General features: G+C 30.5%; 3 protein-coding genes across 5 annotated transcripts in view; all 3 read right to left on the reverse strand.

Annotated features, from left to right (window-relative positions):
- LOC135132635 (kinesin-like protein KIF19) overlaps nt 1-8,312 on the reverse strand; it is a 26,499-nt gene extending 18,187 nt beyond the window's left edge. For 2 of the 3 annotated variants that reach the window (XM_064060780.1, XM_064060779.1), the window contains exons 1-2: nt 8,150-8,312; nt 7,805-7,962 (exon numbers count right to left, since the gene is read on the reverse strand). In XM_064060780.1, the coding sequence (XP_063916850.1) occupies nt 7,805-7,962; nt 8,150-8,299 (308 nt within the window). In that variant the 5' untranslated portion in view covers nt 8,300-8,312. Of the gene's footprint in view, nt 1-7,804; nt 7,963-8,016; nt 8,121-8,149 lie in introns of those variants that run through there. The other variant, XM_064060782.1, reaches the window with a different exon arrangement.
- A 13,859-nt stretch (nt 8,313-22,171) lies between these two features.
- On the reverse strand, nt 22,172-23,477 carry LOC135132815 (uncharacterized). The gene is made up of 2 exons (XM_064061015.1): nt 23,396-23,477; nt 22,172-23,346 (listed from the first exon to the last, which is right to left on the reverse strand). Exons 1-2 carry the CDS (start codon nt 23,445-23,447, stop codon nt 22,265-22,267), a joined length of 1,134 nt encoding a protein of 377 aa, XP_063917085.1. The 5' UTR covers nt 23,448-23,477; the 3' UTR covers nt 22,172-22,264.
- Nucleotides 23,478-23,511: 34 nt separating this feature from the next.
- On the reverse strand, nt 23,512-24,887 carry LOC135132816 (uncharacterized). Its single transcript, XM_064061016.1, has 2 exons — nt 24,778-24,887; nt 23,512-24,725 (listed from the first exon to the last, which is right to left on the reverse strand). The coding sequence occupies exons 1-2, from the start codon at nt 24,824-24,826 to the stop codon at nt 23,644-23,646; spliced, it is 1,131 nt and encodes a 376-aa protein (XP_063917086.1). The 5' UTR covers nt 24,827-24,887; the 3' UTR covers nt 23,512-23,643.
- Between the last annotated feature and the right edge of the window lie 2,945 nt (nt 24,888-27,832).

Genomic DNA, 27,832 nt, shown 5'->3' on the forward strand with positions numbered 1-27,832 from the left:
TTTTTCAATTTTTCGATTTTTCAATTTTTGGATTTGCAATTTTTCGTTTCGGTCCTCTATTTCCTTAATTTTTTAATATTTCGGTTTTTCGATGTTCTAATTTCATAATTTTTCTTTTTTTCAACTTAAAATTTTTCAATTTTTTGAATTTTGAAATTTTTTCGAATTGCAATTTATTCCAATGTTCAGTCGTTTAGCAAAATCAGTCTTATTTAAGCAGATACTAGAAAATTGCGAATCAAAAGTTTTCAATTTTCCACCAATTTTCAACAAAATTTTCGAAATTTCACTTAATGCATTTTCTTGTAGATTTTGGGCCGCAGAAGTCATATCCGTTTTCATTTCTTCGATAACTCCAATGCTCAAGAAACGAAATGGGAAAAGGAGGTGGGCGGGGCTAAGTTTGGTGTTTTTCTAGTATTATGATCAAGCAGTAGCCCGCCCACCCACCCCTTCCTCATTCCAGTGACCATCTTAATAATTCGGTTTTATCTTACCAAATTCTAGCACCGCCTCCTCTAGTTTCTTAGAGAGTATGTCAATTGCCAAAATTAAGAAAATAGAGGGAGGTGGGCGGGGCTAATATTTGCTAAGATAAACAATATTATCAAATATTAGCCCCCCACACCCTCACTCTATTTGCTACAATCAATCGTATCTTAGCTAGTACTAACCCCGCCCACCCACCCTTTTATTTTTTTTAGAGGCTATGGTATAGAGGGTATGAAAATGGAGAGAGAAACCTAAAACTTGGAAAAGTGAAAAATGTAAAATCCTAATGTTGAAAATGAACGAAATCGGAAAATCGAATAACACCCAAAAATTCAAAAATTGAAAAATGTAAAAATTGGAAAATCGAGGAATCGAAAAATTAAGGATGAAAATCTGAAAAATTTGATTAAACGAACAATTATAAAATAGAAAGAAACATTGAAGAAATAAAGGAAGTGAAAAAATAAAAAATTGTGTTATGAAATCGAGAAAATGAAAATTAAAAAATCGGGAAAATGAATAATAAAAATCAAGAACTTGACAATTTGAATAAACAAAAAATTAAAAACTTTGGTAGTCGAGAAATTGAAAAATTAAAAAAATTAAAGTTGAAAAAACGAAAAATTTTGAAATCGCAATATTGAAAAACGGGGATATTGAAAAACGAAACAAAAGAAAAAAACGAAAAACTGTGATATCAAAAAAATCGTAAAATCGAAAAAAAGGCAAAACGAGAAACTGTGATGCCAAAAAATTGGTAAATAAATACAAATTCAAGTGGGTTTTTCTATTATAAAAATTTGTGATGACTTCTATCGTATATCAATTTTTTTGAGTCACCCTGTATAAGTAATTCTAAAATTTATGATTGTATTGATAAACCACAATTTTATTACGAATTCGAAAGCCGTCACATCTATTCAAATAGACGTGAAAAGTGAGATTACAATTTTTCAAAATTTTTCCAAAAAAAATTGGTTAAAATGTTTTTTAGTTTCAGTCTTTTATTTTAGTAATAATTGACGAACCCAAAAATTCCAAAACTGAAAAATGTAAAAATTGAAAAATCGCGGAATCGAAAAATTAAGGATTGAAAATTTGAAAAAATTGAATAAACGAACAATTATAAAATAGAAAGAAACATTGAAGAAATAAAGGAAATGAAAAATTGTGATATAAAATCGAGAAAATTAAAATTGAAAAATTGAATAAACAAAAAATTGAAAAATTTGGTAGTCGAGAAATTGCAATTTTTTTTAAATTATAGTTGTAAAAACGAAAAACAGTGACATCAAAAAAAAATCGTAAAATTGAAGAAAAAAGGAAAACCAAATATTGTGATACCAAAAAATTGCTAAATAAGTCCAAATCCAAGTGTGTTTTCTATTACAAAATTTTGTGATGACGTCTATCGTAGGTATCAATTTTTTTGAGTCACCCAGTATAAGTAATTCTAAAATCTATGACTGTAGGTATTGATAAACCACAATTTTATTACGAATCCGAAATCCGTGAAATTAGATCCTAAGAACTGAAATATCGAGAATTCGAAAAATTTAAAATTTTAAAAATTAAAAAATCTAAAAATTCAAAATCGAAAAATTGAAAAATCGAAAAAGTAAAATAATCGGCACGTCGAAAAATCCAGGAGTCAAAAATCGAAAAGTCGAAGAATCGAAATATTGAAAAATCCCAAAACTGAGATATCCAACAACTGAAATATCCAAAAACTGAGAACCTAAAAAGTCGAAAAATTGAGCAATCGAAAAATCCAAAAAGTGAAGTCGAAAAATAGAAACCTTAAAAAATCGAAAAATTGAAAAATTACAGAATTGAACAACAAAAATATCGAAACCCTCGAAAGTCAAGAAATGGGAAAATCAAAACATCGATTAATTGAAAAATCGAAAAAGTGACACTTATTTAAATTTTCGATTTTTGACATTTAGTCAAACATCGAAAATTTGAAAAAACAACAATTGAAAAACAGAAAATCTAAAACCGGGAAGTCGAAAAATCGAAAGATTAAGAAATCTAAAATTTAAAAATCAAATGGAAAAGTCGAAGAACAGAAATATTGACAAATCCCAAAACTGAAATATGGAAAAACTGAAAAATGAAAGAAAAACTGACGAATCAAAAAACTGAAAAATCCCAAAACTGAAATATCCAAAATAAAAAAAATTGAAAAATTGAGAAATCGAAAAATCAAAAAAATTAGTTGAAAAATCGAAACCTGAAAAAATACAAAAATTGAAAAACCAAAAACCCTGAAAAATCGACAAATAAAGGGTTTATAAAAGTCAAAAACTGAAAAATCGAAATATTTAAAAGTCGTAAAATTGAAGAGAAAAACTGAAAACCGAGAAATTGAAAAATTGAGAAATTGTAAAATCCAAAATTTGACTAATAAATAGGAGTAAACTGAAAAGTCCCCAAACTAAAATTAATTAAAAGTGCTAAGAGTAAATTTTTGAAATATTTTTTGTTTGTTGGATTTTAAAATTTTTTCGTTAATTCTGTTTTTCGATTTTTAATTTTTTGATTTTTAATTTTTCAAAATTTTATGTGTAAAATTAAAACCCAAAAATGGAAAAAAACGAAAAAGTATAAATTCTAAACTTTGAAAAATTTTAAAACTGAAAATCAAGAACTTGTAAAAATTGAAGAAACGACAAATTCAAAAATCGTAAGATTAAAAATTGAGACAGAAAGTTAAAAATCGAAAAAACGAAGTTTTTCTAAAATCGGGATATTAAAAAAATAAAGAAATCCGAAAATTGAAAAATTGGAAAATCAAGGAATTGAAAGGAGGTTGGAAATTTGAAAAATTATAAAATCGAAAGAAACATTGCAAACAATTAAGTAAATGAAAAATTTAAAAATTGTGATATAAAATCGAGAAAATGAAAATTAAAAAATTGGGAACATGAACAAGAACTTATAATCTGAGGAAACGAAAAATCGAAAAATCAAAAATTGAAAAACTGAAAAATCAAAGAATTAAAAATTATAATACCGAAAAATTGTGTGAATCCGAAATTCGTCACATCTATTTAAATAAACGTGAAAAGTGAGATAATAATTTTTCAAAATTTTTTCAAAAAAAAAAATGGTTAAAATGTTTTTTCGTTTCAGTCTTTCATTTTCGTAATTTTTTCAACATTCGGTTTTTCGATGTTCTAATTTTATAATTTTTCTTTTTTCAATTTTTCGAATTTTGAAATTTTTTCGAATTGCAATTTTTAGTGTTTCACTTTTTTGGTTTTCCAACTTAAATTTTTTAAATTTTTCGATTTTTCAATTTCAGATTTTCAGTTCAGTTTCTCCATTTTTCAATTTTTCATGTCTTCCATTTTTGTAGAGAGTATGTACTTGCCAAAATTTGTTTATCTTAGCAAATATTAGCCCCACCCACCCGCCCTCTATGTTCTTAGAGGGTAGGTCATTTGCCATAATCAATCTTATCTTAGCTAGTACTAGCCCCGCCCTCCCACCCTTATTTTTTTCAGAGGGTATGTAATTTACCAAAATCAGTCTTACCTTGAAAAGTACTAACCCCATCCACCCGCCCTGCTCTCGTTCTTAGGAATTTAGGAATTTATATCTGTTCAGTGTAAGTTCCACCTTTCATTCTGACTAGATAAAATGAATTACTGAAATAGAGACGGGGTGGGTGGGCGGGGATAATTATATGTTCCTTTATGGAGTAGAAATGGGAACTAAGAGAACGGAGGCTGATGAGAGAACGGGTGGGTGGGCGGGGCTAAGTTTGACGTTTTCTTACAGTCTTTTATAAGCAAGCAATAGCCCCTCCCACCCACCCCCTCTTCATTCCAGTGACTACACTTAATATTGTTTAGTCATTTACCAAAATCAGTCTTATTTTAACAGATACTAGAAAAAATGCAAATCAAAAATTGAAGAAACGAAATGGAGAAAGAAAATGGGCGGGGCTATTATGATCAAGCATTAGCCCCGCCCACCCTTCATTGACTATTCTTAACTCTATTTTCTTAGAAGCTATGTCGTTTGCCAAATTAAGTCTTATCTTAGCAAATATTAGCCCCGCCCAACCGCCCCCTATTTTCTTAGAGCGTAGGTGATTTGCCAAAATCATCTTATCTTAGAAAGTACTAACCCCGCCCTTCCGCGCTGTTCTCAATCTAACGATTTAATTTCTGTTCAATATAACATTTATTCCAACTAGATAAAAATGAATTAAATGAAATGGAGTAGAGGTGGGTGGGTGGGGTCAATTTTTTGTTCTTTTGTAGAGTGAAAATGAATCTTTAATGAACTAATAGGACGTAGGCTGTTAAAAAAAGGAGAAAAAGTGCTAAGGGCAAATTTTTTTAAAATTTTTTGTTTATTGGGTTTTAAAATTTCTTCATTTATCCGATTTTTCGATTTTTAATTTTTTGATTTTTAATTTTTCAAAATCTTATGTGTAAAATTAAAACTCAAAAATTAAAAAAACCAAAAAGTATAAATTATAAACTTTGAAAAATTTTAAAACCGAAAATCAAGAACTTGTAAAAATTGAAGAAACGACAAATTCAAAAATCGTAAGATTAAAAATTGAGACAGAAAGTTAAAAATCGAAAAAACGAAGTTTTTCTAAAATCGGGATATTAAAAAATAAAGAAATCCGAAAATTGAAAAATTGGAAAATCAAGGAATTGAAAGGAGGTTGGAAATTTGAAAAATTATAAAATCGAAAGAGGCATTGAAAAAAATTAAGTAAACGAAAAATTTTAAAATTGTGATATAAAATCGAGAAAATGAAAATTAAAAATTGGGAACATGAACAAGAGCTTATAATCTGAGGAAACGAAAAATCGAAAAATCAAACATTGAAAAACTGAAAAATCAAAGAATTAAAAATTATAATACTGAAAAATTGTGTGAATCCGAAATTCGTCACATCTATTCAAATAAACGTGAAAAGTGAGATAATAATTTTTCAAAATTTTTTCAAAAAAAAAAATGGTGAAAATGTTTTTTCGTTTCAGTCTTTGATTTTCGTAATTTTTTCAACATTCGGTTTTTCGATGTTCTAATTTTATAATTTTTCTTTTTTCAATTTTTCGAATTTTGAAATTTTTTCGAATTGCAATTTTTAGTGTTTCACTTTTTTGGTTTTCCGACTTAAATTTTTTTAATTTTTCGATTTTTCAATTTCAGATTTTCAGTTCAGTTTCTCCATTTTTCAATTTTTCATGTCTTCCATTTTTGTAGAGAGTATGTACTTGCCAAAATTTGTTTATCTTAGCAAATATTAGCCCCACCCACCCGCCCTCTATGTTCTTAGAGGGTAGGTCATTTGCCGTAATCAATCTTATCTTAGCTAGTACTAGCCTCGCCCTCCCACCCTTATTTTTTTCAGAGGGTATGTAATTTACCAAAATCAGGCTTACCTTGAAAAGTACTAACCCCATCCACCCGCCCTGCTCTAGTTCTTAGGAATTTAGGAATTTATATCTGTTCAGTATAAGTTCCACCTTTCGTTCTGACTAGATAAAATGAATTACTGAAATAGAGACGGGGTGGGTGGGCGGGGATAATTATATGTTCCTTTATGGAGTAGAAATGGGAACTAATAGAACGGAGGCTGATGAGAGAACGGGTCGGTGGGCGGGGCTAAGTTTGACGTTTTCTTACAGTCTTTTATAAGCAAGCAATAGCCCCTCCCACCCACCCCCTCTTCATTCCAATGACTACACTTAATATTGTTTAGTCATTTACCAAAATCAGTCTTATTTTAACATATACTAAAAAAAAATGGAAATCCAAAATTGAAGAAACGAAATGGAGAAAGAAGGTGGGCGGGACTATTATGATCAAGCATTAGCCCCGCCCACCCTTCATCATTCCATTGACTATTCTTAACTCTATTTTCTTAGAGGCTATGTCGTTTGCTAAATTAAGTCTTATCTTAGCAAATATTAGTCCCGCCCACCCGCCCCCTATTTTCTTAGAGCGTAGGTGATTTGCCAAAATCATCTTATCTTAGAAAGTACTAACCCCTCCCTTCCGCTCTGTTCTCAATCTAACGATTTCATTTCTGTTCAGTATAACATTTATTCCAACTAGATAAAAATGAATTAAATGAAATGGAGGAGATGTGGGTGAGTGGGGTCAATTTTTTGTTCTTTTGTAGAGTGAAAACGATTCTTTAATGAACTAATAGGACGTAGGCTGTTAAAAAAAGGAGAAAAAGTGCTAAGAGTAAATTTTTTAAATATTTTTTGTTTATTGGGTTTTAAAATTTCTTCATTTATCCGATTTTTCGATTTTTAATTTTTTGATTTTTAATTTTTCAAAATCTTATGTGTAAAATTAACACTCAAAAAATGAAAAAACGTAAAAGTATAAATTCTATACTTTGAAAAATTTTAAAACTGAAAATCAAAAACTTGTAAAAATTGAAGAAACGACAAATTCAAAAATCGTAAGATTAAAAATTGAGACAGAAAGTTAAAAATCGAAAAACGAAGTTTTTCTAAAATCGTAATATTAAAAATTAAAGAAATCCGAAAATTGAAAAAGTTAAAAATTAGAAAATCAAGGAATTGAAAGGAGGTTGAAAATTTGAAAATTTATAAAATCCAAAGAAACATTGAAAAAAATTAAGTAAATGAAAAATTTAAAAATTGTGATGTAAAATCGAGAAAATGAAAATTAAAAAATTGGGAACATGAACAAGAATTTGAGGAAACCAAAAATCGAAAAATCAAAAATTGAAAAACTGAAAAATCAAAGAATTCAAAATTATAATACCCAAAAATTGCAAAATTAAACAATAAAAAATAAAGCTGAAAAAACGAAAAATTATGAAAGCGAGATCTTAAAAAATCCAAAAATTGAAGTAAAAGGAAAAAGAAAAAATTGTGATATCAAAAAATTGGAATTTTGTGATTTATTACGAATCCGAAATTCCTCACATCTATTCAAATAAACGTGAAAAGTGAGTAAAAATTTTTCAAATTTTTCAAAAAAAATGATTAAAATGGGTTCCACTAATTCCGCCAATTACAAATCCAAAATGATTATATAGTTTGTCCCAAAAAAAACTGTAACTTATTTGGGCGTAATTAGTGTTACATTGTACATATGTATTCTTATCACGACCACTTCATTGTCTCGGGTCAAGAAACAAATTTCAAGGCAAATCACGCACACAACTAAAACTTCGGCTGCAGCCGACCTTGAATCTTATCTAAATCACACACGCCAAGAAAATTTCAATGTCTGTGTTTCGCCAGACCTTGACTTCCGACGTCACCCGCCATAAATAAACCAAACTCACCCATTAAGCACATCCTTCACCAGACTGCTCGTCGTGATCTCGTACACCTCCTCCTGGGTGGACTCTTCCCCGAACACCACATCGAACGAATACTGCTTATCATACCCCCTCTTCGACCTCAACACGTCGCTCTTATCACTATCCTCCAAAACCACGTTCTGCAACAACCAAACCCAATAAAAATCCGCACAAACCTTCAGAAAATCTCGCACTCCATCTCCCGCAGTAATTATGCAAATGATGCAAAAACACGAAAGCCGCAACACTAAAATTAAAACCGAACCCAGCAAAATCACGCTTTCGTCGCAACATTGTTTCTTCGTCCGCGGGCAACAAAGTACTTACTTTCTTGTTGAGGGCGTACAGCACTCGTTGCGGCTCGTCGTTCCGCAGCGGCCTAATCCTCACCGCCACCATCAGCCGCTCTTCGCCGCTCTTCAGCGGCCGCTTCGAGTTGTCACTCCCGGAACTGCTCGGCGTCGTTTCCGGAGTCATCGTGACCGCGCGTCGCGACGTCTTAGCCCGCTCTGGCGAGCGTGTGGCCGCGGCGGCCCGTGCTTACGGGTTGCTAATGGTAACAGCAGTTCAATAATATTTAAATAAGAGCATAAAAGGGTTTCACGGGTAATAACGTTTAAGAAGTTGGACAAAGGGCGCTGTCAGGTGCTTGACGGCTGCGAAAGAGAATTTTGATTTATTAATCGGGTTTTGACGAAAGTTCAAGTACGAGTGGATCGATGGGGGAGGAATTTCGCGATTGTTTTTGTGGGGGGCGGGGGTTGTTTGGTTTGGGTGGGCTTTGTTGGGATTGTTGGGGGCTTGATTGGATGTGCCATAATGAGTGGCTCTAGGATTATTAATTTTTTTTTGAAGCGTATTATTATTAGTTTAATTGAGTTTCAAATTGTTAATAAATAATTAAAAGCGTACAATTGGCTATAAATGAAGAATAACTTTTGTTGTAGTAAAGGAATCCCCGACGAATCAATTCTTACAGTTTAATAATGAACTAATGAACTTGAAACGTGAATTGATAAATGATTTCAAATTCTGATGAACAAAATCGAAAAACCTCAGAATATTTCAAGGCTAAAGATTAGAAACAAGATTCAGTTCTACCTTATCAAGTTCTAGTCCCGCCCACCCGCCCTCTATTTCCTTAGAGAGTATGTCATCTGCCAAAATTAGTCCTATCTTAGCTTGTACTAGAGCCGCCCACCCGCCCTTTATTTTTTTACAGGATACGTCATTTACTAAAATCGGTCTTACCCTGATAGGTACTAACCCCGCCCACCCTCCCTGTTCTCATTCTAACGAATTTATTGCTGTTCCGTATAACATTCTCCTTTCATTCTGACTGGATAAAATGGATCACTAAAATAGAGACGGGTGGGTGGGCGGGGTTAATTATATTTTCTTTTGGAGAGTGGAAATGGGAACTAATAGAACGGAGGCTGATGAGAGGATGGGTGGGTGGGCGTGGTTAAGTTTAACTTTTTCCTGCAGTCGTTCACAAGCAAGCAATAGCCCCTCCCACTACCCCCTCTTCATTCCAATGACTACTCTAATATTGTTCATTTCCAAAATCAGTTTTTTTTGGCAGATCCTAGAAAAATTGCAAATCAAAAATTAAAGAAACGAAAAACTGAAAAATCGTGAAACTGAAAATTCTAAAATTAAAAACCGAAAAATTGCATATCGAAGAACTGAAAATTTTCACAATAAAAATTGAAAAATTATAAAATCAGAACATTGAAAGGCAGAAACATTGAAAAACTAAAAAAAACAAAAAACCAAAACGAAAAATTGAAGAAATGAAAGACTAAAAAAATTGGAATTGAAAGAAAAATCGAAAAATTCTAAAAGCTGAAGAGTCGAAAAAAATATAAAATGAAGAATCGAAAAATTTTAAATTTAAGAAATCGAAAAATTGAAATTTCAAAAAATTTAATGATCGTAAAACCAAAAAATCCCAAAAACTCAAATATCGAAAAATTGAAAGATCACGTAACTGAATAATCGAAAAACTGAAAAATTGAGAAATCGAAAAAATGAAAAATTACAATATCAAATGAAGAATCGAAAAATTGATAAATGGATAAATAGAACGCTCGAAAATTTGGATAATCGAAGAAAAATTGAAGAATCGAAAAACTAGAAGATCCCAAAACTGAAGCATCGGAAACTCTGAAAAACTGAAAAATCGAAAAATCGAGAAATTTGGATAATCGAAGAAAAAATTATAAAATTATAACATTGAAAAACCGAAACATTGAAAAAATACAGAAAACAAAAAACCAAAACGAAAAATTGCAAATCGAAAAATTAAAGAAATGAAAGATTAAAAAAATTGGAATTGAAAAAAATCGAAAAATCTAAAACCCGAAGAGTTGAAAAATCAAAAAACTGACAAATCCAAAAATTCTGGAAAATATCGAGAAATCGAAAAGTCGAGACGTTGAAAAATTTTAAAAACGAAAAATGTAAATAGCCCAAAATTGAACAATTTTAAATTTAAGAAAATGAAAAATTAAAATATCAAAAAATTTAATAATCGTAAAATTGAAAAATCCCAAAATTCTAATATCGAAAAATTGAAAGATCACGTAACTGAATCTTCGAAGAACTAAAAAATTGAGAAATCGAAAAATCGAGAATATGAAAATCAAAAAACTGAAAAATCAAAAAATCGAGAAATGGGAAAATCAAAATGTCAAAAAATGTAAACGTCGAAAAGCCGAGAAATGGAAAAACTAAAAAATCAAAAAAACCAAAAGTTAAAACATCTAAAAGTGGAAAAATTGAAAACCGAAAAATATCAAATCGAGGAACTGAAAAATTTTACAGTGATAAATGAAAAATTAAAAATTAGAACATTGAAAAACCGAAAAATTGAAAAAATACAGAAAACAAAAAACCAAAACGAAAAATTGCAAATCGGAAAATTAAAGAAATGAAAGATTAAAAAAATTGGAATTGAAAAAAAATCGAAAAATCTAGAAGCCGAAGAGTCGAAAAATCAAAAAACCGGGAAATCCAAAAATTGATCATTTGGAAAATTAGTATATAGAGAAATCGAAATATCGAATGATCGAAAAATCGAAAAGTCGAGAAGTTGAAAAATTGAAAAAACCAAAAATGTAAATAGCCCAAAGTTGAACAATTTTAAATTTAAGAAATCGAAAAATTAAAATATCAAGAAATTTAATAATCGTAAAATTGAAAAATCCCAAAATTCAAATATCGAAAAATTTAAAGATCACGTAACTGAATCTTCGAAAAATTGAGAAATCGAAAAATCGAAAAACTTGTAATCAAAAACCTGAAAAATCAAAAAATCGAGAAATGGGAAAATCAAAATGTCAAAAAATATAAACGTCGAAAAGCCGAGACGTGCAAAAATCAAAAAATCGAAAATTCAAAAACGCCAAAAAAATTATAGAATCAAAACACAAAAACAAGAAACGAAAAATTGAAAATTCGTGAAACTGAAAAAACGAAAATTTAAAAGTTGAAAAATTGAAAAGTGGAAAATTGCAAATCGAGGAAATTGAAGAAATGATAGATTAAAATAATTGGAATCGAAAAAAAATCGAAAAACCTAAAAGCCGAAGAGTCGAAAAATCAAAAAACCGGGAAATCCAAAAATTTATGCATGATTTGGAAAATTAGTACATAGAAAAATCGAAATATCGAAAGATCGAGAAATCGAAAAGTCGAGAAGTTGAAAAATTGAAAAAACGAAAAATGTAAATAGCCCAAAGTTCAACAATTTTAAATTTAAGAAATCGAAAAATTAAATTATCAAAAAATTTAAAAATCGTAAAATTGAAAAATCCCAAAATTCAAACATCGAAAAATTGAAAGATCACGTAACTGAATCTTCGAAAAATTGAGAAATCGAAAAATCGAAAAACTGGAAATCAAAAACCTGAAAAATCAAAAAATCGAGAAATGGGAGAATCAAAATGTCAAAAAATGTAAACGTCGAAAAGCCGAGAAGTGGAAAAATCAAAAAATCGAAAATTCAAAAACGCCAAAACAAATTATAGAACCAAAACACAAAAACAAGAAACGAAAAACTGAAAAATCAAAAATTGAAAAAACGAAAATCTAGTTGAAAAATTGAAAACTGAAAAATTGCAAATCGAGGAAATTGAAAATTCTCATAATGAAAAATGATAAATTATACAATCAGAACATTGAAAAACCGAAACATTGAAAAAATAAAAAAACAAAAAACCAAAACGAAAAATTGCAAATCGAAAAATTAAAGAAATGAAAGATTAAAAAAATTGGAATTGAAAAAAAATCGAAAAATCTGAAAGCCGAAGAGCTGAAAAATTAAAAAAACCGGGAAATGCAAAAATTGATGCATCATTTGAAAAATCATTACATAGAGAAATCGAAATATCGAAAGATCGAGAAATCGAAAAGTCGAGAAGTTGAAAAATTGAAAAAACGAAAAATGTAAATAGCCCAAAGTTGAACAATTTTAAATTTAAGAAATCGAAAAATTAAAATATCAAAAAATTTTATAATTGTAAAATTGAAAAGTCCCAAAAGTCAAATATCGAAAAATTGAAAGATCACGTCACTGAATCTTCGAAAAACTGAGATCTCAAAAAACTGAAAAACTAAGTAATCGAAAAATCGAAAAACTGAAAATCAAAAAATCGAGAAATGGGAAAATCAAAATGTCAAAAAATGTAACGTCGACAAGGTGAGAAGTGGAAAAATCAAAAAATCGAAAATTCAAAAACGCCAAAATAATTACAGAATCAAAACACACAAAAACAAGAAACGAAAAATTGAAAAATCGGGAAACTGAAAAATCTAAAATTGAAAAAACGAAAATCTAAAAGTTGAAAAATTGAAAAATTGAAAACTCAAAATTGCAAATCTAGATAATTGAAAATTCTCACAATGAAAAATGAAAAATTATAAAATCAGAACACTGAAAAACCGAAACATTGAAAAAATAAAGAAAACAAAAAACCAAAATGAAAAATTGCAAATCGAAAAATAGAAGAAATGAAAGATCAAAAAAATTGGAATTGAAAAAAATCGAAAAATTTAAAAGCCGAAGGTCGAAAAATCAAAAAACCGGGAAATCCAAAAATTGATGCATCATTTGGAAAATTAGTACATAGAGAAATCGAAATATCGAAAGATGAATGAAAAAAATGAAAAATGTAAATAGCCCAAAGTTGAACAATTTTAAATTTAAGAAATCGAAAAATTAAAATATCAAAAAATTTAATAATCTTAAAATTGAAAAATCCCAAAATTCAAATATCGAAAAATTGAAAATTGAAAAATCGAAAAACTGGAAATCAAAAACCTGAAAAATCAAAAAATCGGGAAATGGGAAAATCAAAATGTCAAAAAATGTAAACGTCGAAAAGCCGAGAAGTGGAAAAATAAAAAAAATCGAAAATTCAAAAACGCTAAAAAAAATTATAGAACCAAAACAAAAACAAGAAACGAAAAATTGAAAAATCGCGAAATTGAAAAATCTAGAACTGAAAAAACGAAAATCTAAAAGTTGAAAAATTGAAAAATTGAAAACTGAAAAATTGCAAATCGAGGAAATTGAAAATTCTCACAATGAAAAATGGAAAATTATAAAATCAGAACATTGAAAAACCGAAACATTGAAGAAATAAAGAAAACAAAAAACCAAAAGGAAAAATTGCTAATCGAAAAATTAAAGAAATGAAAGACTAAAAAAATTGGAATTGAAAAAAAATCGAAAATTCTAAAAGCCGAAGAGTCGAAAAATCAAAAAACCGGGAAATCCAAAAATTAATGCATCATTTGGAAAACTAGTACATAGAGAAATCGAAATATCGAAAGATCGAGAAATCGAAATGTCGAGAAATTGAACAATTTTAAATTTAAGAAATCGAAAAATTAAAATATCAAAAAATTGAAAGATCATGTAACTGAATCTTCGAAAAACTGAGATCTCAAAAAACTGAAAACTTGAGAAATCGAAAAGTCGAAAAACTGAAAATCAAAAAATCGAGAAATGGAAAAATCAAAATGCCAAAAAATGTAAACGTCGAAAAGCCGAGAAGTGGAAAAATCAAAAAATCGAAAATTCAAAAACGCCAAAAAAATTATAGAATCAAAACACAAAAACAAGAAACGAAAAATTGAAAATTCGCGAAACTAGAAACTCTAAAATTGAAAAAACGAAAATCTAAAAGTTGAAAAATTGAAAACTCAAAATTGCAAATCTAGATAATTGAAAATTCTCACAATGAAAAATGAAAAATTATAAAATCAGAACACTGAAAAACCGAAACATTGAAAAAATGAAGAAAACAAAAAACCAAAACGAAAAATTGCAAATCGAAAAATTGAAGAAATGAAAGATTAAAAAAATTGGAATTGAAAAAAATCGAAAAATTTAAAAGCCGAAGGTCGAAAAATCAAAAAACCGGGAAATCCAAAAATTGATGCATCATTTGGAAAATTTGTACATAGAGAAATAGGAATATCGAAAGATCGAGAAATCGAAAAGTCGAGAAGTTGAAAAATTGAAAAAACGAAAAATGTAAATGGCCCAAAGTTGAACAATTTTAAATTTAAGAAATCGAAAAATTAAAATATCAAAAAATTTAATAATCCTAAAATTGAAAAATCCCAAAATTCAAATATCGAAAAATTGAAAGATCACTTAACTGAATCTTCGAAAAATTGAAAAATTGAGAAATCGAAAAATCGAAAAACTGAAAATCAAAAAATCGAGGAATGGGAAAATCAAAATGTCAAAAAATGTAAACGTCGAAAAGTCGAGAAGTGGAAAAATCAAAAAATCGAAATTTCAAAAACGCCAAAAAAATTGTAGAATCAAAACACACAAAAATAAGAAACGAAAAATTGAAAATTCGTGAAACTGAGAAATCTAAAATTGAAAAAACGAAAATCTAAAAATTGAAAAATTGAAAACTGCAAAATTGCAAATCGAGGAAATTGTAAATTCTCACAATGAAAAATGAAAAATGATAAAATCAGAGCATTGAAAAACCGAAAAATTGAAAAAATACAGAAAATAAAAACCAAAATGAAAAATTGCAAATTGAAAAATTAAAGAAATGAAGATTAAAAAAATTGGAATTGAAAAAAAATCAAAATACGAAAAGCCGAAGAGTCGAAAAATCAAAAAACCGGGAAATCCAAAAACTGATCCATCATTTGGAAAGTTAGTACATAGAGAAATCGAAATATCGAAAGATCGAGAAATCGAAAAGTCGAGAATTTGAACAATTTTAAAATTAAGAAATCGAAAAATCAAAATATCAAAAAATTTAATAACCGTAAAATTGAAAAATTCCAAAATTCAAATATCGCAAAATTGAAAGATCACGTAACTGAATCTTCGAAAAACTGAGATTTCAAAAAACTGAAAACTTGAGAAATCGAAAAATCGAAAAACTGAAAATCAAAAAATCGAGAAATGGGAAAATCAAAATGTCAAAAAATGTAAACGTCCAAAAGTCGAAAAGTGGAAAAATCAAAAAATCGTAAATTCAAAAAGCCAAAAAATATGTATACAAAAACAAGAAACGAAAGATTGAAAAATTTAAAATTGAAAAAACGAAAATCTAAAAGTTGAAAAATTGAAAACTGAAGAATTGCAAATCGAGGAAATTGAAAATTCTCACAATGAAAAAATAAAGAAAACAAAAACCAAAATGAAAAACTGCAAATCGAAAAATTGAAGACATGAAAGATTAAAAAAATTGGAACTGAAAGAAAAATCGAAAAATCTAAAAGCCGGGAAATCGAAAAATTGAAACATCAATTGGAAAATTGGTACATAGAGAAGTCGAAATAGCAAAATATCGAGAAATCGAAAAGTTAAAATATCAAAAAAAAAAAACTGAGAAATCGAAAAGTAGAAAAATCGAATAACTGAAAATTAAAAACCTGAAAAATCAAAAAAATGAAAATCAAAAATTTAGAAACGCCAAAAACCGAAAAATTGCATCTAGAAGAATTGAAAAATTTTACATCGAAAAATGATAAAATCAAAACACAAAAAAAGAATCATGGAAAATGGGTCGAAATTTGCATACATGTTGGAAAATTTCATTTTTGAAAAAGTCGTCTTTCGTTTTTTTTTTAAATTAAATTTTTTAATTTCTCAATTTTTAATTTTTCCATTTTGGGCTATTTTGTTTTCTCGATTTTTTTGATATTTTCCAGTTGCTCAAGTTCCAATTTTTCCATGTCTCGATTTTTAGATTTTTCAATTCCAATTTTTCAATTTTTCGTTCCTTCAATTTTTCAATTTGCAGTTTTTCGTTTTGATTTTTATTTTCTTTATTATTTAAATTTTTAGCGTTTCTAAATTTCCGATTTTTTGATTTTTCAACTTTTCGATTTCTCGATTTTTCGACTTTTCAATTTTCCGATTCTTCAATTTTTCTTCGATTTTTCGATTTCTGTGTTTCGATTTTTCAGTTCCAATTGTTTCAATTTGTCATTTCTTCAATTTTTCGTTTTGATTTTTTGATTTACAATTTTTCTAGTATCTGCTAAAATAAGACTGATTTTGGAATGAACAATATTAAGAGTAGTCATTCGAAGGAAAAGGTGGGTGGGGTTTTCTTACAGCTTTTAAAAGACTGTAAGAAAACGTCAAACTTAGCCCCGATTTGCACTCTATAAAAGGACGTATAATTAACCCCGCCCACCCACCCCGTCTCCATTTCAGTGATTTATTTTATCCAGTCAGAATAAAAGGTGGATCTTATACTGAACAGAAATAAATTCGTTAGAATGAGAATAGGGCGGGTGGGTGGGGTTAGTACGTGTCAAGGTAATATCGGTTTTGGTAAATGAAATACTCTCTAAAGTAGGGTGGGTGGGTGGGCGGGGCTAATATTTGCTAAGATAAGACTAACTTAGCAAATGACATACCCTCTAAGAAAATAGAGGGCGGATGGGCGGTACTAGAATTTGCTGCGATAAAACTAAACACTATTAAGAATGAAGAAAGGGTGAGTGGGCGGGGCCACTGATCATAAGACCTTCTTTCTCCATTTCACTGACTTATTTTATCTACTGTAAGAGAAGTAAATTTGATTCTGGAATAATAAAATATTTTATTGCAATATATACGTATACAAAAAACTAGTGAACTTAATACCACGATGGTATTTAAATTGACAAAGCAGTATTTCATGATGGCGTGGTTGTGGTTGTGGGAACTGTCCTCGTCCCCGGCCACTTGAAATCAATAAAATTTTGCAACTGTGGATTAATAACTTCCTCGAAGGTACAGTTGCCATAAAAGAAGGTACCATCCTCTATATAGTCAAAAATATCTGCGATACACAGCTCCGTGTTCCACCAATCCTTCAATTCCGCTTCAGGAATGGACGAATACGGCGTCCCAAAATCGATGTAAAATCGCCCATCCACTTCAGGCGCAACGTCATAAAACACACACCAGTACCACTTCGGAATGGGAACAGTACCATTAAAAAGATAGAGGTTAACATATTCCCCTTCGTCGTTTTTATTAGCAGACACCCCCAGAACCCCGTTGTAGATAACCGAACCCACCTCTAAATAATTCGTGCAAAAAGAATAGGGCGAAAACCACGAATAAGGAACCCAGCTGAACACAAAGTTGACGTAGTCGAAAGTCGGGTACCACTGTGCAGGGTTCAGGAAGTACCGCTTAGGAACCAGCTGAGTGTAGCTTATGTTGAAGGGGGCAAGATCTTGCAAAATGTCTCCCGCTTCTTGGTACAGCAAGTCGAGGTCGACACCATAAAGATCACCAGCATCCACGAAGTAGTTGTACTTGTCGTCGCAAGCATCCTCCACGTGACAGTCGTACGAGGTTTTGCTAAACTCGGCATAGAATGGAACCAGGTGGACCGTGTCGAAGCAGACGGTGAATTCGGGGATGAAGGTTTGGACTTCGATTCCGAGTTGGATGGTTGTGAAGTTGTTAGCGCAGGGTTGGTCCAGTTGTATTAGGGTGTGCGCTGGTTGGACGTCTTTGCAGCCGAGTTTGTCGAAGAATAGTTCTTTTTCTAGGCGAGCGTGGTAGAACCGGACCCCGCCGATGCACACTACGGGGTCGCCGGTTTCGGAGATGATCGTGCTGGTGGTGCCGGAAGGGCACTTCAAGTAAAAGTGTTCACCTGCTGTGAAGTGGATGGTGTCTTGGGTGTAAGAAGTTACGAAGTTTAAGTCGCTGTCGAGGACTATGGGGATGTTGGGTGATTTGATGTCGAAGACGCAATCTGAAAATGTCGATGAAGAGTAACGTGAAAGCGACGTTGGGTTGCAGACCTTCTCCAAAGACCGTGGTTGTAAAGCAGAGGTAGATAATTAACACCAACATTTTGTTGAGTTGACGGAACGCACGGTACGGTGTCTGTTTTATCTGAATATTAAAAAAAAAATTCGGTTCAAGTGTTTATTGCAAAAACTGTACTCTGATAATAATCTTTGTTTAGAATTTTTATAAAAAATTAAAATATCAAAAAATTTAATAATCGTAAAATTGAAAAATCCCAAAATTCTAATATCGAAAAATTGAAAGATCACGTAACTGAATCTTCGAAAAACTGAAACATTGAGAAATCGAAAATTAGAAAAACTGAAAATCAAAAAATCGAGAAATGGGAAAATCAAAATGTCAAAAAATGTAAACGTCGAAAAGCCGAGAAGTGGAAAAATCAAAAAATCGAAAATTTAAAAACGCCAAAAAAATTATAGAATCAAAACACAAAAACAAGAAACGAAAAATTGAAAAATCGTGAAACTGAAAAATCTAAAATCGAAAAAACGAAAAGTTAAAACATCTAAAAGTGGAAAAGTTGAAAACCGAAAAATTTGAATTCGAAAAACAGAAAAATTTTAAGTGATAAATGAAAAATTATAAAATTAGAAGATTGAAAAATCGAAAAACTCAAAAAATACAGAAAACAAAAAAAAACGAAAAATTGCAAATCGAAAAATTAAAGAAATGAAAGACCAAAAAAATTGGAACTGAAAAAAAATCGAAAAATTTAAAAGCGGAAGAGTCGAAAAATCAAAAAACCGGGAAATCCAAAAATTGATGCATCATTTGGAAAATTAGCACATGGAGAAATCGAAATATCGAAAGATCGAGAAATCGAAAAGTCGAGAAGTTGAAAAATTGAAAAAACGAAAAATTTAAATAGCCCAAAGTTGAACAATTTTAATTTAAGAAATCGAAAAATTAAAATATCAAAAAATTAATAATCGTAAAATTGAAAAATCCAAAAATTCAAATATCGAAAAATTGAAAGATCACGTAACTGAATCTTCGAAAAACTGAAAAATTGAGAAATCCAAAAATCGAAAAACTGAAAATCAAAAAATCGAGAAATGGGAAAATCAAAATGTCAAAAAATGTAAACGTCGAAAAGCCGAGAAGTGGAAAAATCAAAAAATCGTAAATTCAAAAACGCCAAAAAAATTATAGAATCAAAACACACAAAAACAAGAAACGAAAAATTGAAAAATCGCGAAACTGAAAAATCTAAAATTGAAAAAACGAAAATCTGAATGTTGAAAAATTGAAAAATTGAAAACTGAAAAATTGCAAATCGCGGAAATTGAAAATTTTCACAATGAAAAATGAAAAATTATAAAATCAGAACATTGAAGAACCGAAACATTGAAAAAATAAAGAAAACAAAAAACTAGAATGAAAAATTAAAGAAATGAAGATTAAAAAAATTGGAATTGAAAAAATCGAAAAATCTAAAAGCCGAAGAGTCGAAAAATCAAAAAACCGGGAAATCCAAAAATTGATGCATCATTTGGAAAATTAGTACATAGAGAAATCGAAATATCGGAAGATCGAGAAATCGAAAAGTCGGGAAGTTGAAAAATTGATAAAACGAAAAATTTAAATAGCCCAAAGTTGAACAATTTTAAATTTAAGAAATCGAAAATTTAAAATATCAAAAAATTTAATAATCGTAAAATTGAAAAATCTCAAAATTCAAATATCGAAAAACTGAAAAATTGAGAAATCGAAAAATCGAAAAACTGAACATCAGAAACCTAAAAAATCAAAAAATCGGGAAATGGGAAAATCAAAATGTCAAAAAATGTAAACGTCGAAAAGCCGAGAAGTGGAAAAATCAAAAAATCGAAAATTCAAAAACGTCAAAAAAAATTACAAAATCAAAACACACAAAAACAAGAAACGAAAAATTGAAAAATCGCGAAATTGAAAAATCTAAAATTGAAAAAACGAAAATCGAAAAGTTGAAAAATTGAAAAATTGAAAACTGAAAAATTGCAAATCGAGGAAATCGAAAATTTTCACAATGAAAAATGAAAAATTATAAAATCAGAACATTGAAAAACCGAAGCATTGAAAAAATAAATAAAACAAAAAACCAAAATGAAAAATTGCAAATCGAAAAATTAAAGAAATGAAAGATTAAAAAATTGGAATTGAAAAAAATCGAAAAATCTAAAAGCCGAAGAGTCGAAAAATCAAAAAACCGGGAAATCCAAAAATTGATGCATCGTTTGGAAAATCAGTACATAGAGAAATCGAAATATCGAAAGATCGAGAAACCGAAAAGTCGAGAAGTTCAAAAATTGAAAACACCAAAAATGTAAATGGCCCAAAGTTGAACAATTTTAAATTTAAGAAATCGAAAAATTAAAATATCAAACAATTTAATAATCGTAAAATTGAAAAATCCCAAAATTCAAATATCGAAAAATTGGAAGATCATGTAACTGAATTTTCGAAAAACTGAAAAATTGAGAAATCTAAAAATCGAAAAACTGAAAATCAAAAAATCGAGAAATGGGAAAATCAAAATGTCAAAAAATGTAAACGTCGAAAAGCCGAGAAGTGCAAAAATAAAAAAAATCGAAAATTCAAAAAAGCCAAAAAAAAATAGAATCAAAACACACAAAAACAAGAAACGAAAAATTGAAAAATCGCGAAAATGAAAAACCTAAAATTGAAAAAAAGAAAATCTAAAGGCTGAAAAATTGAAAAATTGAAAACTGAAAAACTGAAGAAATGAAAGAAAAATCGAAAAATCTAAAAGCCGGGAAATCGAAAAATTGAAACATCCATTGGAAAATTGGTACAAGTCGAAATATCAAAAGACCGAGAAATCGAAAAGTTAAAATATCAAAAAATGTAATAATCGTAAAAAGATCACGTAACTGAATAATCCAAAAACTGAGATATCGAAAAACTGAAAAATTGAGAAATCGAAAAACTGAAAATGAGAAACCTGAAAAATAAAAAATTGAAAATCGAAAAATCGAAAAATGGGAAAATCAAAATATTACAAAATTGGAAACGCCAAAAACCGAAAAATTGCAAAAAGAAAAATCGAAAAATTTTACATCGAAAACTGAAAAATTATAAAATCAAAACACACAAAAAGAATAGTGGAAAATGGGTCGAAATTTGCATACATATTGGAAAATTTAATTTTTGAAAAGGTCGTCTTTCGTTTTTTTTAATTAAATTTTTTAATTTCTCAAATTTTAATTTTTCCATTTTGGGCTATTTTGTTTTCTCGATTTTTTGATATTTTCCAGTTGCTCAATCTTTCAATTTTTGGATGTCTCTGTTTTTAGATTTTTCAACTCCAATTTTTTCAATTTTTCGATTTGCAGTTTTTCGTTTTCGCTTTTATTTTCTGTATTTTTTAAATTTTTGGCGTTTCTAAATTTCCGATTTTTTGATTTTTCAACTTTTCGATTTCTCTGTGTTTCGATTTTTTAGTTCCAATTTTTTCAATTTTTCGTTTTGATTTTTTGATTTGCAATTTTTCTAGTATCTGCTAAAATAAGACTGATTTTGGAATGAACAACATTAAAAGTAGTCATTGGAAGGAAAAGGTGGGTGGGGTTTTCTTAGTTACTTAGTTCTATTAGTTCCGATTTGCACTCTATAAAAGGACGTATAATTAACCCCGCCTCCATTTCAGTGATTTATTTTATCTAGTCAGAATGAAAGGTGGATCTTATACTGAACAGAACTAAATTCGTTGGAATGAGAATAGGGCGGATGGGTGGGGTTAGTACTTGTCAAGGTAATACCGGTTTTGGTAAATGACATACCCTCTAAAAAAATAAGGGGGGGTGGGCGGGGCTAATATTTGCTAAGATAAGACTAATTTAGCAAATGACATACCCTCTAAGAAAATAAAGGGCGGATGGGCGGTACTAGAATTTGCTGCGATACAACTAAACACTATTAAGAATGAAGAAAGGGTGGGTGGGCGGAGCCACTGCTTGATCATAAGACCTTCTTTCTCCATTTCACTGACTTATTTTATCTACTGTAAGAGAAGTAAATTGATTCTGGAATAATAAAAACCATATTTTATTGCCATATATACGTATACAAAAAAAACAGTGAACTTAGTAACACCATGGTATTTAAATTGACAAAGCAGTATTTCATGATGGTGTGGTTGTGGTTGTGGGAACTGTCCTCGCCCCCGGCCACTTGAAATCAATAAAATTTTGCAACTGTGGATTAATAACTTCCTCGAAGGTACAGTTGCCATAAAAGAAGGTACCTTCCTCTATATAGTCAAAAGTATCTGCGATACACAGCTCCGTGTTCCACCAATCCTTCAATTCCGCTACAGGAATGGACGAATACGGCGTCCCAAAATCGATGTAAAATCGCCCATCCACTTCAGGCGCAACGTCATAAAACACACACCAGTACCACTTCGGAATGGGAACAGTACCATTAAAAAGATAGAGGTTAACATATTCCCCGTCGTCGTTTTTATTAGCAGACACCCCCAGAACCCCGTTGTAGATAACCGAACCCACCTCTAAATAATTCGTGCAAAAAGAATAGGGCGAAAACCACGAATAAGGAACCCAGCTGAACACAAAGTTGACGTAGTCGAAAGTCGGGTACCACTGTGCAGGGTTCAGGAAGTACCGCTTAGGAACCAGCTGAGTGTAGCTTATGTTGAAGGGGGCAAGATCTTGCAAAATGTCTCCCGCTTCTTGGTACAGCAAGTCGAGGTCGACACCGTAGACATCGCCAGCGTCCACGAAGTAGTTGTACTTGTCGTCGCAAGAATTCTCCACGTGACAGTCGTACGAGGTTTTGCTAAACTCGGCATAGAATGGAACCAGGTGGACCGTGTCGAAGCAGACGAGGAATTCGGGGATGAAGGTATAGTTGACTTCGATTCCGAGTTGGATGGTTGTGAAGTTGTTAGCGCAGGGTTGGTCCAGTTGTCTTAGGGCGTGCGCTGGTTGGACGTCTTTGCAGCCGAGTTTGTCGAAGAATAGTTCTTTTCCGAGTCCAGTGTGGTAGAACCGGACCCCTCCAATGCACACTACGAGGTCGATGGTTTCGGAGATGATCGTGCTGGTGGTGCCGGAAGGGCACTTCAAGTAAAAGTGTTCACCTGCTGTGAAGTGGATGGTGTCTTGGGTGTAAGAAGTTACGAAGTTTAAGTCGCTGTCGAGGACTATGGGGGTGTTGGGTGATTTGATGTCGAAGACGCAATCTGAAAATGTCGATGAAGAGTAACGTGAAAGCGACGTTAGGTTGCAGACCTTCTCCAAAGACCGTGGTTGTAAAGCAGAGGTAGATAATTAACACCAACATTTTGTTGAATTGACGGAACGCACTGTACGGTGTCTGTTTTATCTGAATATTAAAAAAAATGCAGTTCAAGTGTTTATTGCAACTGTGATAATAATTTTTATTTAGAATTTTTGATAATGCATTGTATACAAATTCAGAAGATTTTATAGTCGTGGAAAAATGTACTCTTAGTAATTACATGCTTAACTTCGAGGGTTTATGTTAGCAAGATTTGACTCTTCGCCCTCGCCTGTGGCCACTTCTCGTCCACAAAATTAATCAATAGCGGGTTTACCAACCCACTAAACGTACAATTTCCATAAAACTCCCCAAGCTGATCATTGTAGACGTACGTATCTTCACTACAAATCTCGTTTTGCCATAAAACCTGGGCTCCAGAGGAAGAGGTCGCCGTCGCCATCATCGCCGTGTACTGTACGAAGAAAACTCCGTCAACTTGCGGCGACTTATCGTAAAAGACGCACCAGTACCACTGCGGTACCGGAACAGTACCATCATTTAGATAAACTTCGACGAGTTTTCCTTGCGAGTTGCTAACTTTAGCCACACCTAACACGCCGGCGTAGACGACAGAACTTGCCGGTAAGTAGTTAAAACAAAAATCTGAAGGAGTACCGTCGAAAGAAGCCCAGTTGAAGACGTGGTTTGCGTAGTCGAACGTCGGGTACCACCGAGCAGGGTTGACGAATAGCTGGTTATCGACTAAGGAAACTTGTTGCAGTGGTTTGAAGCTTGCTTCAAGATCTAGATTTTTGAAGATGGTTTCTTGTCGGATGTAGATGAGGTCGAGGTCTACGTTGTATAAGCTGCCAGCATCTACGTGTAAGCGAAGAGTACTGCCACAAGACCCGGAACAATTGTATAAAGGTTTGGTAAATTCTACATAGAACGGACTCAAGAGAGTATCGTCGAAACACACGGTGTATGCTGGTGAAAAGGTAGTACCAATGGTGAGTCCTGCTTCTATCAAGGTGAAGTTATTAGCACAAGTCTGAGTAAGTTTTCGTATGGCGTGGACAGGCGGATTGTTCTTACATATGATTTTATTATAATCTACGACCTCCCCGGTTGTTGGCAGAAATAAACTTGTGCCTCCGATGCACATGAACATGTCACCATCGTCCGAAAAAAGTGAGGTTGTAGTACCGTTTAGACACTTCATGTAGAATTTGGCGCCCGCTTTGATGGTTATGTTCGTGGCGTCGCTCGTAAGATGGAAAAAGTTGAAATCTTGGTCGACTACCCAAGGAGCGTCTAAAGGTAGGTTTAGGACACAATCTGTAAATTTATTACCTTATGATAACGTAAACCAGAATACAAAAGGGCAAACCTTCTCCTAAAACCAAAGGGACAAAAAGTACAAGAAGTAGGACCAACATTGCGAGTGTGCAACTTTGTAGGATATTTATTTGTGAGCATTCAAGTGTTTTTGCAATGATAAAAATAACGAAATCCTTACAAAGTTTCAAGATTCATCAGCACTAGATATATCATTTTTTTACTGTAGTACTTGAAATTAAAATACACACCGACCTTCTCGAAAGTGATAAGTTTGTTTAATCAGTGCACCTGTTGTTTATAATTATCACTACGGAAAAGTTTAAGGAAAAAATTTGGGTCTAGGATGTTATTATTTGAGTAAAGGACATTGCAAAACACTTTAGGCGATTTTTGGTAAATTTTTTCAGGAATGAAAATTTCCACTCATTTTCGACGATTTTCGAAATTTAACTAACTAAAAAAATTTGAATTTCACTCCGAATATTTCGAATATTTAGGTCAGGTCAGGTTTCGATTAATCAAAAAATCGAAAATTTAGGAACGCCAAAAAATGAAATATTGAAAAATTGAAAAATCGTAAAACTGAAATATTCGAAAACAGACAAATCGACAAAAAAAATCGAGAAATTGAAAAATTTTAAAATATCAGAAATGAAACATCAAAAAATTGAGTAATCAAAAAATTGAAAATCGAGAAATTGAAAACTTTGAAAATCGAGGAACCGAAAAATTGACAAATTTAAATATCAAAAAACTGAAAATTCGAGAAATTGAGATATAACCGAAAAATCGAAAAATTGAAAATCGAAAAATCGAGAAATGAGAAAATCAAAAAAATGTCGAAAAATCTAAAAGTCGAAACGTCGAGAAGTCGAAAAATCGAGAAATCAAAAAATGAAAAATAAAAAAATCGAAAAATTGAAAATCGAAAAATCGAGAAATGAGAAAATCAAAAAATGTCTAAAAATTTAAAAGTCGGAACGTCGAGAAGTCGAAAAGTCGAGAAATCGAAAATCGAGAAATCAAAAAATTGAAAAACAAAAAAATCGAAAATTTAGAAACGCCAAAAAATGAAATATTGAAAAATTGAAAAATCGTAAAACCGAAATATTCGAAAATAGACAAACCGACAAATAAAAAAATCGAGATATTGAAAAATTTTAAAATATCAAAAATGAAATAGCAAAAAATTGAGTAATCAAAAAACTGAAAATTCGAGAAATTGAGATATTGAAAAACTGAAAAATCGAAAAATTGAAAATCTAAAAATCGAGAAACGAGAAAATAAAAAAAATGTCAAAAAATCTAAAAGTCGAAACATCGAGAAGTCGAAAAGTCGGGAAATCGAAAAATAGAGAAATTGAAAAATTTGAAAATCGAGGAACCGAAAAATTGAAGCATTTAAATATCAAAAAACTGAAAATTCGAGCAATTGACGTATTGAAAAACTGAAAAATCGAAAAATTGAAAATCGAAAAATCTAGAAATGAGAAAATCAACAAAATGTCAAAAAACCTAAAGGCGAAACGTCGAGAAGTCGAAAAGTCGAGAAATCGAAAAACCGAGAAATCAAAAAATCGAAAAATAAAAAAATCGAAAATTTAGAAACGCCAAAAAATGAAATATTGAAAAATTGAAAAATCGTAAAACTGAAATATTCGAAAACAGACAAATCGACAAATAAAAAAATCAAAAAATTGAAAAATAAAAAAATCGAAAATTTTAGAAACGTCTAAAAATGAAATATTGATAAATTGAAAAATCGTAAAACTGAAATATTCGAAAACAGACAAATCATCAAATAAAAAAATCGAGAAATTAAAAAATTTAAAAATACCAAAAATGAAATATCAAAAAACTGAGCAATCAATAAATTGAAAATCGAGAAACTGAAACATTTGAAAATCGAGGAACCGAAAAATTGAAAACTTTGAATGTCAAAAAACTGAAAATTCGGCAAATTGAGATATTGAAAAACTGAAAAATCGAAAAATTGAAAATCGAAAAATCGAGAAATGAGAAAATCAAAAAAATGTCGAAAAATCTAAAAGTTGAAACGTTGAGAAGTCGAAAAGACGAGAAATCGAAAAATCGAGAAATCAAATAATTGAAAAATAAAAAATCGAAAAACCGAAAATTTGGAAACGCCAAAAAATGAAACATTGAAAAATCGTAAAACTGAAATATTCGAAAACAGTCAAATTGACAAATAAAAAAATCGAGAAACTGAAAAATTTTAAAATACCAAAAATTAAATATCGAAAAATTGAGTAATAAAAAAATTGAAAATCGAGGTACTAAAAAATTGAAAAATTTAAATGTCAAAAAACTGGAAATTTGAGAAATTGAGATTTTGAAAAACTGAAAAATCGAAAAATTGAAAATCGAAAAATCGAGAAATGAGAAAATCAAAAAATGTCAAAAAATCTAAAAGTCGAAACGTCGAGAAGTCGAAAACTCGAAAATTTAGAAACGCCAAAAAATGAAGTATTGAAAAAACGTAAAATTGAAATATTCGAAAACAGACAAATGGACAAATAAAAAATCGAGAAATTAAAAACTTTAAAAATACCAAAAATGAAATATCGAAATATTGAGTAAACGCAAAATTGAAAAATTTAAAAATCAAAAAACTGAAAAATCCCAAAACCTGAAAAATTGAGAAATCAAAACATCGAAAAGCCGAAAATGAAAAATTTGACAAATTGAGAAATCGAAAATTCTCATTAAACATCGAACAACTGGAAATGGAAACATCAACAATTGGAAAATTGAAACATAAAGAAGTCGAAATATCAAAAGAACGAGAAATCGAAAAGTTGAGAAGTTGAAAAATTGAAGAATCGTAAAATTGAAAGATCACAAAACTGAAACATCAAAAAACTGAGAAATCAAAAAATTTAAAAATCGAGAAATCGAAAAACTGAAAAATGAAAAACCTCAAAAATCGAAAAATTGAAACAGAAATATCAAAAGATCGAGAAATCGCAAAGTCGAGAAGAGCCCAAAATCGAAAAATTTAAATTTAAGAAATCGAACGATTTGAACTAAAAAAAAGTATAAAAGGAAAATAAAAAAAACAAAATAAATAAATCCACATCGAT

This window comes from Zophobas morio, unplaced genomic scaffold (genome assembly GCF_036711695.1).
Source record: "Zophobas morio isolate AGI-343-1 ecotype UQ-CSIRO unplaced genomic scaffold, CSIRO_AGI_Zmor_V1 ptg000021l, whole genome shotgun sequence".
Taxonomy (NCBI): Eukaryota; Metazoa; Arthropoda; class Insecta; order Coleoptera; family Tenebrionidae; genus Zophobas; species Zophobas morio.